This window comes from Argiope bruennichi, chromosome 3 (assembly GCF_947563725.1).
Source record: "Argiope bruennichi chromosome 3, qqArgBrue1.1, whole genome shotgun sequence".
Classification (NCBI taxonomy): domain Eukaryota; kingdom Metazoa; phylum Arthropoda; class Arachnida; order Araneae; family Araneidae; genus Argiope; species Argiope bruennichi.
Window position 1 is genome coordinate 136178062 of NC_079153.1, and position 15682 is coordinate 136193743.

The window sequence follows — 15682 nt, forward strand, 5'->3', positions numbered from 1 at the left end:
CCTTTTCTGTAGTAAAAATAATTCATTTTAAGGATTGGATATTTGAATTTAGAAATAAAATTGTCAGAAAATATTTCAAGATTTCATAGAAACGTATGTCAGTCAATTATGACAAATTTCAGTTGATCAGAGAATAAAATTGGCAACTCTAATTTTGAAAGTTTCGTATTTACTTTTATATTGTGGGGAATAGAATCCGAATTGTGAATAAAGTATATTGGTATTATAAAGTTTCATTTCCAACTGAAAGGATGAAATTTGGTAGAGGGATCGTGAGATCTAACAGACGGTGACATCAGATTGCATTCAGAAATCTATTTTCGTCATGATATCCACCATCATTAGTATATTTTCTTATTTAAAATGGTATATTAGACCGGTAGTGAAATGGTTTTTAAGAAAAACAACTAGATTATGTGAACTACAGAGAATATGTTATGGGGAAGAATTTGGTTTCAGGCGATCGAGCAAAATTGGTATGTTAAAAGTAATTCAAAAAAAGATAGTCACTATATTTTTTTTCTGTTGCTGCACTTAAAATTAGGTTCATCATATATATATAAGTAACCAATCTAAAGTAAGAAATATTTTGAAAAAGAAAAAGAAATAGTTTCGGAATCGCAACTAAAAATTATTTCTTATTCAAACTAAAACCCAAAAAGGAACAATTTATATATATATATGAACTGTTCCTTTTTTGGTCCATATATATATATATAAATTTAAGTCCTACTTAATTTTTATCTTACTTTAGCCCATATTAATTTCATTCTAAAATATTATCTTATTTCCTGATCCAATTCTTTTTTTTTAGTTACTTATTTCTTATGCTTGCTTAACAAAATTGTTGACCCATCTATTCCCATGCTGGAAACGAAGTGACAAAAATCCTTAAGGCTTGTACATTTCTTGAAAAGATACCTACCCTTGCCTAAATTGCCAAATGTCAGGGAAATCCCTGTAAGAACCTTACAGTAAAAACACTAAGAAAATTTCTCTCCCTTTTGCTCTTGTGTCACAATGTAGAATGATGCATTTCCTTCTTGCTTCTTACTTATACATTATATGCCTTCCATGGAAAATAAATCAAAGTTAACATTCCAAAAGTTTTTTCTTTTTACCTATGTAAATGCCAAAATTATCTTTACATTACATTATACATATATTCACTGCTAGGATTCCCTGTAGATAATTCTTCATATGATTTTTAATTTACTAACTATAGCATTTTATTTCTTTTATCAGCTGCAAGGTTTCATTTATGAAGCTGAGAAATATGTTTCATAGAACTTCTGATCTTCTTATATATTTACTGTTAGTTTTCAATGTATATTTTTTGCAACTTTTCTCAGAATAATTCTAATTCTGAAACTATTGCAAATGTTTCTTAAATGCAAAATTAATCTTTGGGTACTTAAGTTGCTCACAAAAATATTTTAAGTATAGATATAAAATGAAGGGGAATAACAGATAATTTAGTTAGGAAGTTATATAAATTTATTTATGCTCTGGAACTAATTGTTTTTATTTTTTACTACATAACTAATTAAATTTCATTTAAATGAAATATTTTTTAATCCTAAACTGGATTTCAAATATAACTGCAACTTTCTTGTATTCAATTAGCAGATTCAAAATGATAACAAGCAAATAAAAGAAATAATAAAAGCTGCATGGTATCATATTAGTTGAATGCAGAATTAATGGAGCTGTATTTACTTAATGTTTAATTAAAAAGTCACAAATAATAATTTCACTTTGAGAAGGTGCATTATCATTGTGCATGAAGTAAAATCATTTCACCATATTTCAGATCATTTTTAAAAATTTTTTCATAGATATGGTGCAGTTAATAGGAATTCATAATACATTACAATAAAAGGAAACTATCATTTTTACCATGATTTTTGAATGACTTTGACATGGGCTTCCTTCACCTTTCCAGAACCATCCACTTTATTATAGATTTATTTCTGTATTAAAAGCTTATATCCAAGTTTGAACGTAGGAAATTCTCCATTTTAAAAAGGAATCATCTTGATAAAGCATTTCTTGGCCCATCTGAACACATTACAATTTTTAAAACATATTCATTGTTCTTGAAACAACTTATTGATCTTATTGATATCTTGATGATTAATAAAAGTTAATGGTCCCCCAGACTGTGGATAACCTATGATAGCTTCTTTGTCAACTTAAAAATTTTTTATACAATCAAAAAACTGTTGGCTTTAAAAGCTTTTTGCAACATTTCAAATGCATTTATTGCGGAAATTTCATTGCATAAAAAATTTATTGTATGTTCTTTGCTTGCTAACATATGCTGTTTCAAAAACATCAAAAATATAACAATTCTCACCTTATTAAAAACAAATTAATTTTCAATTATACTGTAATAAATTCCTAAGTGTTGCCAGATGTTGCTAAAAATCATAAAAATATGTGATAAGCATTTGCAAATGATATTTGCTATAGATATATTTTAAATGAAGCATTCTGGATCATTATAGTTATATTGATTCTGCAGCTCATTTCGACTTGTTATCTGTTATGATTAGATTTATTTGCATGTTTTTATTAGCCTTAGAGAATAAAACAATTGTGTGATTAGGTAGAATTTGATTGCATAATTTTTTCCTTTATAGTTTGCATTGATTTCATTTTTAAAATTAAAAAAAGAAAAGTCTTAAAATTTAATTGATTCATCTTTCTAATATCTAAATATAAATAAATTATTTTAGAGACTTCTCTGAGCTTATCTCGTACCAAGGACATACTGCAGATGGTTCAACAATTAAATAATTTGTCTATGCAAGGAAGATTTGTAGATAAAGCCATGAAAAACTGTGTTGAATATGCTGTGAAACTTACTATAGATGTTAAAGACATAAAGCCGACTTTTCATATGCGGTTAGTTGTTAACGTGATATTTTATTCAATTTGTAATGTTTGTCAATTAACTATTAATGCAATCATAATGTGGTTATTTTTCTGTAGGTTTATTAACAATTACAAAATTTGCCTTTATCAAATTTATGGGTACAAGCAACTACTCCATGAAGTAGAAGTTTTACGGAAAACACCATATTCTTCAGAAAACAAAGAACATGAGGACAAACTGCTTAAGGTAAGTGCTGTAATATTTTCTTTATTTCATAATTTTAATGGAGTGTGAGCTATAGCTTTGGAAAGATGATCATAAGAATTTCTAATATTGCAGTCATTCTATACAAAAATCAAAGCAGCTTTCTGTTTTTAAAATCTGTATTTTATTTTAAAAGTTTCTATCTATATTCTTCATTTCCATTCATCAGAAAGTATATTTTAAAATAATGTTTTTACAGTCTTTATTAATTTTTGCCAATGAAATTTTTTTTCTGTTAGTTTTGATTTTATAACTTAATTTACATTTGAAATTTGTTGCATTTCTCATTGCTTAAGTTAATTCTATAACAATTTGAAGACTGATTATGGAATTTATAAAAATCTGTCTAAATTTATTTGTTTAAAGTTGTTTAAATTATTAATTCTCTATTTTTTTCTCTAATTCAAATTTTTATTAAAAGTCTTGGTATGCAAGAATATTTTCCGTTGGAAACGTAAGGAAAGAAAAAGGCCACAAATAAAGCAAGACTTCAGGATATTTCTTTATGCTTTTATTCTTGATGATTTTTTTAAAATAATCAATTTTATAAACTACTTGACTTACCTGAAGTCACTTATTTTTGCATTGTTATTCAAAATTTCAGAGCTTATCAAAGAGTGCCATGTCATTTTTATTATTCCTGCCATGTCACTTTTATTTTAATACTGTCATATTTTTCTATTTAAGATTATAACTCTCAAAATTTCAAAATTACATTTAGAATTTTATGGTATGATTTTTATAAATTTAAACTTATTCTGTCCATATTTTTGAAAATGCAAAGAGTGGTGAAAGGAAAAACATAGTCTTTCTGTTATAAAAGTTTTAAAAAGGGTTTTACACTTTCCTTCAGTCCCAGATTTTGAGAATTTTGAATGCTCCCCACTGGATGTCTTGGAGTTCTGCCCAGAAAGATACTATGTGACATAAAAATACACCATCTAAAGACAGAATCTTAACAGCATCATATTTCCAAAGGGTGGGTGACCTTCTAATTATTCCCAATTGTCCAAATTCTGGTCTTTCAGTGTGAAATGACAGAAAGGCAATTTAACAATGTAAAATTTACAAGGCTGTGTTGAAAAGTTTTGTAATGGCATGAGGATCGTAGCCCTTCTTAAACCCTAGGCCATATTTTATATATTGTAAGAAATGGTGCTATAGGTCAATTGCATTTGAATAGTTGATCTGGCTATATATATTATTGTTTGAAAAAAAATATTTATTGCAACCAATAAATAAAAGTATTATATAAATTGATTTATGTTTTTAATATCTTACATCTTTGGTGCCTTACATATACTACCTTCTTGATAAGCAATCAATTCACTATCAGAGATTGTCATTTAAAGGCACTGTTATGAACACCAGGTATAAACATTCAGTAAAGTCGAGTCAACATAGCATGTCTATAAAAGAGTACTATATGTTATGTTATATAATAAGACCTCATTCAAGGGGCAAAATATTTTTGATGGCTTAAATGGAGTGAGAATTTTTGGAAAAGAGTTCTCACTCTGCTTACTTCAAATATTTTTATGAATTGTTGTATGATTCAGTGACAAAAACTAGATTTTCAGAAATCAGGGCTTGCAAATGAGTGATTGGGATATAAAAAAACAAAAACAACTTTTTATGCTTACCATATGTTATTTTCTTTTAATTACTTTGGTACATTCAAATAATCCAACCATGCTGATTGATAATGGTGCTAATTATCAGAAATAACTTTCTTTTCTAAAATGTTTAAGGCTTTCAATTCATCCATTGCATCTTGAATGGATATTAAATACTGTTAGACTTCCACTAGGGCTTAAATTGTTTTTGTCGTGTTGGTTTGGGTTTGATCTATATTCTAGACATTTCTATCCTCACTCGAATTGTTTTGTTTTTCTTTCAGAAATTTAGATGTCAAAGTTTTTACTGTTGCCTATAAGCACATTTTGATGTCATTATCAATGTACATTGATTGCACCTTTTTAAATTTGCAAAAAATGTTAAAGATTATATTCTTGAGTAGGATTCCCTCCACTCTGAAAAAAAAATTAATTCATAATCCATCCCTTGTTATTACATATCTGTTATTGTTTTATCTGTAACAAGTATGTAACATACCCTTTATATATATATATATATATATATATATATATAAGTAACCAATCTTAAGTAAGAAAAAGTTTGAAAACGAAACAAAAACAGTTTCGAAATCGCAACTAAAATTTATAACCTATTTAAACTAAAACCAAAAAAAGAACTTCATAGTATTTAGAGAGCGCAATTGCAGCTATTTCTAAAACACAGATGAATTGATACAAAAGTATTAGAATCAAGTTAATAGGAAAAACAAAAAATCAAAAAAATTAAACCAAAAAAATTATAAAAAATATAAAAAAAGAATCCGGCCTGAAGACTTTTTCAAGGGTCACCCTCAGGCAGGGATTCAAAGAAAGGGATTTTTTCTGTGAGGAAAAACAGACATTGTCTAAAAATGATTCCTCGTGACCCGAAAATCCCCTGAAATTATGCTCAAGAGATATACCATTTTAACAGAAAGGAAATATAAAACAACAAATAAGAAGAAATTAACCACAACAAAGTAAAAATACAATAACAATAAAAACAAACAATAGCACTAAAATTAAAAACGAAAAGGCCAGTACATACCATTAAGAGTCAAGAAAACTTTAAACTATTGATTGTGATTCCCTGTTTTTTAAAAAACTAGTGGTAAATTATGTAAACAGATGTAGGCTCCCAGCGCCATCTATTGAGTAATCCAATATGCAAGGAAAGTTCTATTTTTATTTAAGCCAAAGGATTAATCCCAAACCATACCTTGTTTAATTAAAAAATTGACATTACAGTAATTTCTAGGAAATTCATTTTTAATTAAATTTTTAAGGAGGTTGTTTGATGCTTCAATATAAGAATTTTTATTATTGCAAACCCTTTTGATCCTGTTAACTTGTGAGAAAATTAGATTTTTGAAAATTTTAGAGTTTAGATTGGAATGGTAGTTACATAGTTTTGTTATTTTAAAGTTGAAATCATCCCTTTTATCGTATATACCAACTATTGTTTTATCATTAGCAATTTCGATTTTTAAATCCAGAAAGGTAGACTCAAGTTGATTTTTATTTGTATCTTTTAGAATTAAATCTTTTGGATAGCAATTAGTAATAATATTAGTATTGTCGAAGTTAATCAAAAGTAGGTCATCAATATATCTCCACCCGTTTATTAAATTATATTTAATTATTTTTTTCTCATAGTAATGCAGGAAAATATTAGCTAAAGCACTTGAGAAAGCTGTTCCCATTGGAATGCCCTTGACTTGTTTATAAAAATTAATACCATTAAACACGTAATTTTCAGTAATATTAAAATTACATAACTGAAGCCAGTTATTTTTAGGAATGATATTTTCATTTAAATATTCGTCATATATAAAAGTGCAGACCTTTATTAATTTTTCATGAAGTAGATTAGTGTATAAATTTTCGAAATCAAAAGTATTAAGTTTATTAATGTTGTTATCTTTAAGAAAAAAGATAAAAAGATTTCTTAATTTTAATAAAAGATTTAAAATTAGACGAGTGAAATTAATTTAAACTGAAACTCCAGAAGTTTTCCATAAAATAACTAGCAATTGTATGCAGCTTTACTAACATCTAATTGCTCTATATGTAAATTAGAAATAAAGCATACATACTTCTAAGTTGCAGAGTTTTTATATTCAACCTAAAAGAGGTTTTAACCTATTAATTACTATTCTGATGAATTCACATGAAAAGAATTTTTAGTGTAAGCATTTGATGTATATATTTAATGATATTTTAAAATCTAATTTAAATCCTAATTAATTTCCAAAGCTTTATCTTAATTTAGCCCACATTAACTTCATTATAAATTTTCTCTTATTTCCTGATCCAATTCCACCTTTTTTATCTAATTAATGCGCAATGAGCTCTGTAAAAATGTTTAAATCTGCTATTTCAAATGCTCTGAGGGCAGAGATAAAAAACAGTCAACCCAAACAAATTCTTTTAATACATACCTATGCAATTCCCTTACCTAAACCGACATATTTAAATTTATCCCTATCAGAATCTCATAGTATATAATAATGGGGATAAATATTTCATTCGCTCTTTTTTCTTTCTCTCTTGTGTCGTGCTATGGATTGGCGTAACTCGTTGCTTCTTGCTTGTACATAAATTGTGTCTCCCGGGATGGAATAAAATAAAGTTTAAAAATTCAAAGTATCCTCTCTCTTCACCCATGAAACTGCTTCAAAAATATGTATTTTACATTTTATATAAGTAAAAATTTCTTTGAGTTTCCTTCTAGAATCTGACTTCATATAATTGATTTGGGAGAAACACAGAGTTTCTAGGTTCATTTTAGCGTTTTTAAGATGTTAAATTTAATCTTAAAATGTTAATAACATCAAGAGATTGCAAATAAAAGACTTTTAGTCTCATATGCTTAATAATTTTTTTAATGTCCTGATTGAGATCTTTAGCAAAAAAGGCTATTCTCTAATGGCAAAAGAAAATCAAAATTAATGTGAAATACGCATATAAATTAATAGAAATATGGAATGAAATAAAACAGAAAACAAGTTTAATATTTCAATGAAAAAAGTCCTTATTATACAGAATGTTTAAATAAATTTTTAAAAATGTATTAATTGTAGAGAAATAACTATTTAAAAAGGAAATTTATGTCGCTTAAGAGCTAAATTTTTTTAAATTTTAAGACAGTGTAAAAATAATTTTTGTGTATTATTTGTTCAAAAGTTAATATGGAAAGACGTAAAATTGTACCACCCACCCACCCATTTCATCTCCTTTAGATGACCATAAAAGCTTTTTTAATATCATAATAAGTCCTTCTTGATGCTAAGGAATATATGTACCAAATTTTATTCAGATCCATCAAGGAGCATGAAATTGTATAAGATTCAAACATATAGACAAATGGATTTTCAGTTTTATACTGAGAGATTTTTTAATCTTTATATAATTATCAAAATTTAGTAAATTTCTTTAAAACTTTATTTTCACTTTAGTTAGTAGTCATTACCGAGTTATTTACCAAAGCATTACTTTGTTCTATAGAATTGCCATTTTTATTTGTTGAATGCTAACAAGATTTGATGAATTCTATTTTTATTTTTTTTCCCTTTGCATTAAATAAAGGCAATTTCGTTTTGAAAAAATAAAAAGTCTCTTTTATGATTTCTTTTATTTAAATTGTATCATTGATCTTATCTTCTTTATCAGTATATATTTAGTTTTCTGTAAATTTTCTATCTTAAAAAATTATTGAAAAAAATTGTATTTTATAAAATAAACTATAGATCTGAAGCATTCATTCAGCATAATTACTTTTTAAAAAAATCTCAAACAAAACAAAGAAAACTGAATTTGATGTATTCAAAAAATATCTTTTAATTTGACTCATCTGAACAATATGTGTAAGTTTAGAAACAAAGTTTTTTATTTTGAAATTTGGATTGCTATATAACATTTAATGGGTTTGATATATAATGTTAATAGACATATTTTCATCTAGCTTTGTGACAAGCCTTTATAGCTTTAAAAATAAACAAATTTTGGAAGTTATATAGATAAAAGTTTGAAACTTTGTATATATGTCAGTGAATGTAGTGGAAATATTTTACTTATTGACTTTTTTAAACCATCGAGCCTATATAAAGATTTAATATTTTAAAACTTTTTATAAACTTTAATGAATGTCTAAGAACAATAGTTAGAAAATAAATGCTTGTTTCACATTTTTGGGGCAACTTATATGATGGTCAATGGATATATAATGTTAATAATGTTTCTTGTGTCTGCCATAGACAATTCTTGGCATCTCCCTGATGTCATTGTGTATCAAGGGGTTAATGGGATTGTTTCTCTCTGTTAAATCATGCTTTTCTATTTAGTAGTTGTTTCTTTAAATTTTGTAATGATTAAAATAGTTTTATTTATTTATTTTGTATCAAAGAAAAAATTATATGAAAAACATTAAAATATGGAATGTTGTTACATATTTATATATTAAAATTATAAAGATTTATTTATTGAAAAATAAATAATTCCTTTTAAATTTAATAATGATGGCAACAAATGAGTGTTTTTTTAAATATGAAAACCAATTTATTATTAATCTTTAGTAGACTTTTTTAAAAAATAGAAAGTTAACTGAATTTATGTACAAGCATGGTTACTTTTCAACATAATCGCCATGAAGATCCAGATATTTGTTGTATTATTGGGTCAAGTGTCCCCTATTCAAAAAACATTGATCTAAGAGGGGTCTTAGTGTTCCTTTTAAAGGACTCTCTTATATATTTTATAGTTATGTTAATTATTTGATATGAAATTTATTTTAATTAGCACTTTGGAAACTTTCATTGTTTTCTGAAAAGCAGTTAATATGCACATCTTGAATTTGCTTCTTCTGATGTTTCTGCTTTCCTTTTATGCTTAAATCATGGTTTTATCTTTATTTTCCAGTTATGGTCTTTATTGAATCCAGACAAACCGTTACAGAACCGAATCTCGAAGCAGTGGACAGACATTGGATTTCAAGGTGATGACCCCAAAACAGATTTTCGTGGAATGGGAGTGTTAGGATTAGAGAATTTATTGTAAGTTTGAAACAATAAGGCTTTTGGTTAAAATAAAAATTGGTTTTAGTCTTCTAATTTTTTTTCTTCCTTAGGTATTTTGCCACAGAACATTCAGAGACTGCCCGACATGTATTGCTTCACTCAAATCATCCCACTTATGGGTATGTTCATGGATGTTTCTGAAAAAGAATAATCTATATAAGGCATTTAAGTGATTTGTTAACTTATCTAAAGAGTTCCCGAGATATTTGTTTTGAACCTATGGAACATAAATTTAAAAAAACATTGTCTCATATGCATTTGCTATAATACTCTTTGAAATGCTGTGATAAATTAATCAGATGATGAGAGGACTGTCAAATATCATTGTAATTTAAATATATATATATATATATATTTTTATAAAGGTACCAAATTTTTCAATTGCTACCTATTAACCAATCATGAAAGTCATAATGTTTAATTAAAGACAATACTAATTTGATAATGAAATAATTTTTGAGTGTTTCAATTCTTTCCTTTTTTCTCTTTTAGATTTCTTTTTAAAAATTTTCTGTCTTATTTCAAATAGTTTTCTTTCTTTGGACAAGATGTTAACTGTGTAAAACACTATTAATTGAATTTTTAAAATGAATCATTGCATTGTCTGATATGCATTTGCTATAATACTCTTTCAAATGCTGTGATTAATAAACCTAAACACTAGATATTAGATGCAAATTAGCAAACGTAAACACTAAAATATATATAAATGTGTATTGTAATCAGAAGTAAGTTTTACACACATACATTAAAAAAATACTGTGTTAGTAATTAAACATTTCATAATTACTGTTTTCTCTTACTCTCTATATTAAGTGAATTAGTAATATTAGTAAATTTTATTTATAGCCAAAGTGACATTTGTTTATGAAACAGAAAGAGTCTTTTGTTTTTGTGGCTTGTGCAGTTGTTTTAGTCAAAAAATTTTTTGATTTGGATAAAAATAATTTCTGAAATATTTTTATCATATCAATAATATTAAAAAGTGGTGTGTTTCCCTTCTTAAAGCTTTGGATTCCTAGTTGCATTATTATGTCTTTTTCATACAATTTCATACAATTCATTCTAAAATTACTGCAAGTTATATTATAATGATGAAAATTATTTACTGCCAAATATATGTATTTTTAAATTTTATATTATTAGAATAGTTTTAGCATTTACCCATGAGAAGAGTGTTTTTCAACCTTTGTAAGATATTATAAATATTTTATTTTTTAGGTACTCCTTTGCAATTGTAGGTATTAATCTCACTAGTATGGCATATGATTTGCTTAGAAATAAAACTCTTCAAGTTCATTTTTATAACAGTGTGAAAGGAAAGCCTAAAATGAATGATTTTCATTATGTATACTGTAAGTACTCATTCTTTCTTCAATCTTTATTTTCTTAACACCATTTAATTTATTGTCAAGAAAAAAAAGTTTTACTTTTGATTAGTGTAAAAAAAATTTAATTAAAGAAATTTATTTAAATCATCCTATACAATTCAATTAAGAATGCTATTTTAATCCAAACATAAAATTCTGAAAAGGCTAGGGAGCCTGATGGTAAAATATCAACTCTGGGAATCAAGGATCAATTCTGCGGAAGAACCACCATGCAAACAGGTCTAGTGAATCTCAGCAAATGTCCTCTCTCTAGTGTAGAAGTTTGTAGGGAGAGTTATTAGTTCAGGTGTCATCTAATTGTGGTTCGAAATTTATGAGGTCCAACCTCCCAAGAAAGCCTGGTATTGCTTTTAAACAGTACATTAACTAGACTAAACTAAAAAGGATTAACCAATGTTTCAATTTCTTAAAATGCAGTTTTGGCATTTTTTTTACTTGGTAATGTCACTTTTTTTGCTTTTTTTCATTCATAGCACTATGCGCTTCTTAGTTGTAATTCATCACATTTCCAGATATAATTTTATTTAAATATTATGTAGATTGAGATAGATGTCTGATGTGTGAAAAATGGTTGATGAAATATGAAACCTTAATTAGTAGAAGACATGAAAAATTAGAAAACTTCATTGAACTAATTGTATCTTTTAAAAATTAATTAATGTTAGATGTATTGAAAAATTATTTTTTTTATTAACATTTTCAACTTTCTGGCAGCAGGCCCTTACCCAAAACATATTAATATTAAATGAAGGAAAAATTAGCATAGAATTAGAGTCAAGGTTTCTAAAATTGTTATTTGTTTTGCAAAAATAAGAAAATTGACTTTTATTTTTCATCTCTGCTTCTTTGCTGATTTATATAATTACATATATTGTTTTTGTGCATAATTAACTTGAAAATAATTGAATGTGTTTAATGATTTTGATATTAAATTTTACAACTATTATTATATTTCATAATTCACATTTTCTTCATTTCAGGTTACCTTTTTTATGAATTTGACAAATTTTGGTTGTCAGAGAAGCCACGAGACATCATGGAATTCAGTAGAATAAGAGCTAAATTCCAAGACAATGTTTTAAAACTGCTTCAAAATCCTAAAGCACAGCTAAAGTTGAGTTTCTTGATTAAAAATTTGTGATTCAATTAGAATGCAACTTTATTATATTTAATCATTTTTAAAACATTATTTGGTACTTAAAACCTTCTATAGCATTTGTAAATTTTTCGATAATTAGCCTCTCCCTTTGAAAATAGCAATTATACTTAAATCACCCATCACATTTAGTATTCCTAGCATATTTCCACACTGCAAGAAGCTGAATTGTTCGTCCATTCTTTAATATATAAAATACAAAATGAATATTTATTTTTAAAGTAAAAACTTAATAAGATTTGATCTAGATCACAGAAATTTTGAATGAAATTAAAATGTAAAAGATAATGATAGTAAAGTTCATTGATAGATTTTACTAAATATGTTTTTCCATAATCCATCTGTGGTTAGTGAATCAATCAATCTATGGTTTTATGCACATGCACCTTCAAAAATGTTAGAAAATTTTCTTTCAACAAATAATGGTCATTACTAAAATAAATTTATTGAAAGAATTCATTGCTATTATATAAATAAATAATAGAAAATATTTGAAATCCATAATTTTGTAAACAATCAAAAACTTTTGCATTTTTTATGCTTCTTGATATAGGACTGTTGATTATATTGCACTTTCTGTTAATCAGCTTGTAGATAACATTGATCATTTACTTATGGAGAAAGAAAATGAGTTGTGATACTTAAGTGATATAAGTGCATTCATGCACTGTTTTATTTTCGAAGGAAGCTTGCATTTCCTTGTTAACATTGCATAATAAATTTGCATAAAAGTCTTATTTGTTGTGATTTCAATCTTAATCAGTTATTTTATAAATGTGTATTATCAAGGTTTGATATACACAGAAAATTTATCTCCTTGAATAATTACATATTTCAATAATCTTTTCAGATTATTGAACATTTCCATAATAAAATTATCAAAAAAGGTTATAAAGACCACATTTATTAATCTGTAAAAATTTGTTATATATATATTTTTTTTACATATTTCTTTTTTATTAAATAATATAACAATTTATTCCCAGAGAATCCAATGTTAGTTTTACATAATTAATTAAGAAATTAAAAAGAAATGTGGAATTTATGTTAACATTCCGTTTCAGTAAACTGTGAATGTAAAATACTTTAACTTTACTTTCTAAATTTAGAATAAAGGTTTTCATGTTGCACTGATAATAAAAAAAAAAAGTTTATACATTTGATTTGAAAAATATGGAAATTTTTGAGTTTTTGTAATCTTGAAAATTAAAAAAAATTCTAAAGGAAATAATTAAATTGTTTTAATCTTTACTGCCATGCAAAATAATTTCATAGATATGTCTGGGGAAATTTTTTGAATCGATTTGATTTAGAAAGTGTTGTAAATATTTAGTTGTGAAATAAGAACCAAACTGAATTTGATTTCTTGGTTCTATAAATTGAATAATTTTATATGTATTTTAAAACTGAATACAAGATGTAAATATTTTTACTAAAATGTATTGATGGCTTCATAATTAATATTGTGATGAAAAAAGCATTTACCATTTATCATGCATTACAACTGCAAAAACAATAACAACCGTGCTTTATATATAGTTCGATTGATTTAAGATTTTAATAGATTTTCAGCATTTGAACATTCTTTTATAATCAAAGTTCAGTATTTTGGATTTTAGAAATTCCATAAAATTACAATTATGTTTTAAAAAGAAGAATTTATGATAAAAGTTACTTTATAAAACTTACTTTGATAAAAGTTAAAATTTAAATGGATGCAAAAAAAGTGGAATAAAAAGCATATGAATTGAATAAAAATTCATTTTTGGAATATTTTGTGCTATATTCGCAAAAGTATATTTCTACAATTTAAATGAATTATTCATGAGATTTTAAAGTTGGTAATCAGTATAAGTGCATTGTGGCTGTAATACTGGTAATTTCTTTTATCTATCATTTTATACTTTTTTAAATGAATACTATATATATATAAAATGTATGTATAATTTTATATGGAAAAATTTATTGAAATTTATGATTTTTATGATTGACCATATTATAATCACAAATAGCAGATATTTTCAAGTAATTATATCTTAATATGTTGCCTGAGTCAGTTTAATGATAGAGTCTTTTACTTATCCAACATCAATAATTATTCTGCAAATTTTCATTATATCATTTCATACATATAATTTTCTTACTTTTTTGCTGTTTGGCATTAAACTAAAACAGAATAGACATATAAGATATTATTAATGTATTTCTGTTGACAGATTTTTTCCTTTCTTTAATATTTTTAATCTGTGTTTCAAATGGAAAAAAAAAAGAACTAAATAAATTGTAAATCGAATATATGCTTAGTTATAATTGTACATAACATGAAAATCTTAAAATGTAGATTTGCATAAAATCAATATCACTATTGTTATCATTCCATTTATTAGAAATCCTCAAGGAAATAATTTTATTTAAATTTTATTAAAGTGTTAATACTTCATAAATGCTTAATGCTGGATTATTCTTTTATGTAATTCATTTTCTTCCCTTTTAATCTTTCACGCAATACTACATCTGAATTCACGATTATTTAATCATTTGAGTTTAGGACTAATTTATAAAATGTGTAAGAATTTAAGTTTTCTACTTATCTTAGCAAATTTGCTTACAGCCATTTTTTATTTTTATTTTTCACTTAAAAAGGAATTGTTCTAGTGAATTATTCTTTATTTCAGTGTGCAAAATGTGTGACTTATCAAAAATTTATTAACTGTTCTGTAAATATTTCTACTTTTTGTAAACTTAATATTTGATGTTACAAATATCACTGTCTTTTGAAATAGGCTTTTTTCAATTATCATCTAATCTAATATTCAAATTTGGTTTTCGAACTGCAAGTTACTCGCAGCACTTGATAACATGAGCTGAATTTCTTCTTATTTCCATGTGTATGCACTTTAGAGAAATAGTACATAATGTTTTCTATTGATTATTTTATAATATGCTTTATGTACAAATGTAATTTCCTTGTATAACCATGCTGATATGTAAATTTTGTGATGTATGTACTTTTGAGTACTAGTCATTTTCTATCTATGCATATTATTCAAATAAAATATTGATATTTTATGGGAATCTTTATAATGTAAAACATTCTGAATTTTACTGTCAAGTTCATAACTCACTATTGAAAGGATATATAATTATTTCAGTTTATCAGTAAACTTTGTACTCAGTAACTTTGTGAGCACTAAGAAAGTAATATTTAACAAATTTCTATTAATGTATACATTAGATGATTCTTCAATAATATGCAAAAATAATATGGATGGCTGGTAAAAAAGAATATCCAAACGTTT

At 25.6% G+C, this 15682-nt stretch overlaps 1 protein-coding gene across 1 annotated transcript; it reads left to right on the forward strand.

Annotated features, from left to right (window-relative positions):
* Positions 1 to 166: 166 nt before the first annotated feature.
* Positions 167 to 15450, forward strand: LOC129963111 (ELMO domain-containing protein 2-like). The gene is made up of 7 exons (XM_056077184.1): positions 167 to 476; positions 2742 to 2910; positions 2998 to 3127; positions 9679 to 9812; positions 9887 to 9955; positions 11058 to 11191; positions 12208 to 15450. The coding sequence occupies exons 1-7, from the start codon at positions 326 to 328 to the stop codon at positions 12366 to 12368; spliced, it is 948 nt and encodes a 315-aa protein (XP_055933159.1). The 5' UTR covers positions 167 to 325; the 3' UTR covers positions 12369 to 15450.
* Positions 15451 to 15682: the final 232 nt, after the last annotated feature.

Excerpts from the sequence above, each read along its gene's own strand:
- LOC129963111 (XM_056077184.1), top strand. The coding sequence starts at position 326 with ATGATATCCACCATCATTAGTATATTTTCTTATTTAAAATGGTATATT. Across the intron at positions 477-2,741 it reads CAGGCGATCGAGCAAAATTG|AGACTTCTCTGAGCTTATCT; the intron begins GTATGTTAAAAG and ends AAATTATTTTAG. Across the intron at positions 9,956-11,057 it reads TCAAATCATCCCACTTATGG|GTACTCCTTTGCAATTGTAG; the intron begins GTATGTTCATGG and ends TTTATTTTTTAG.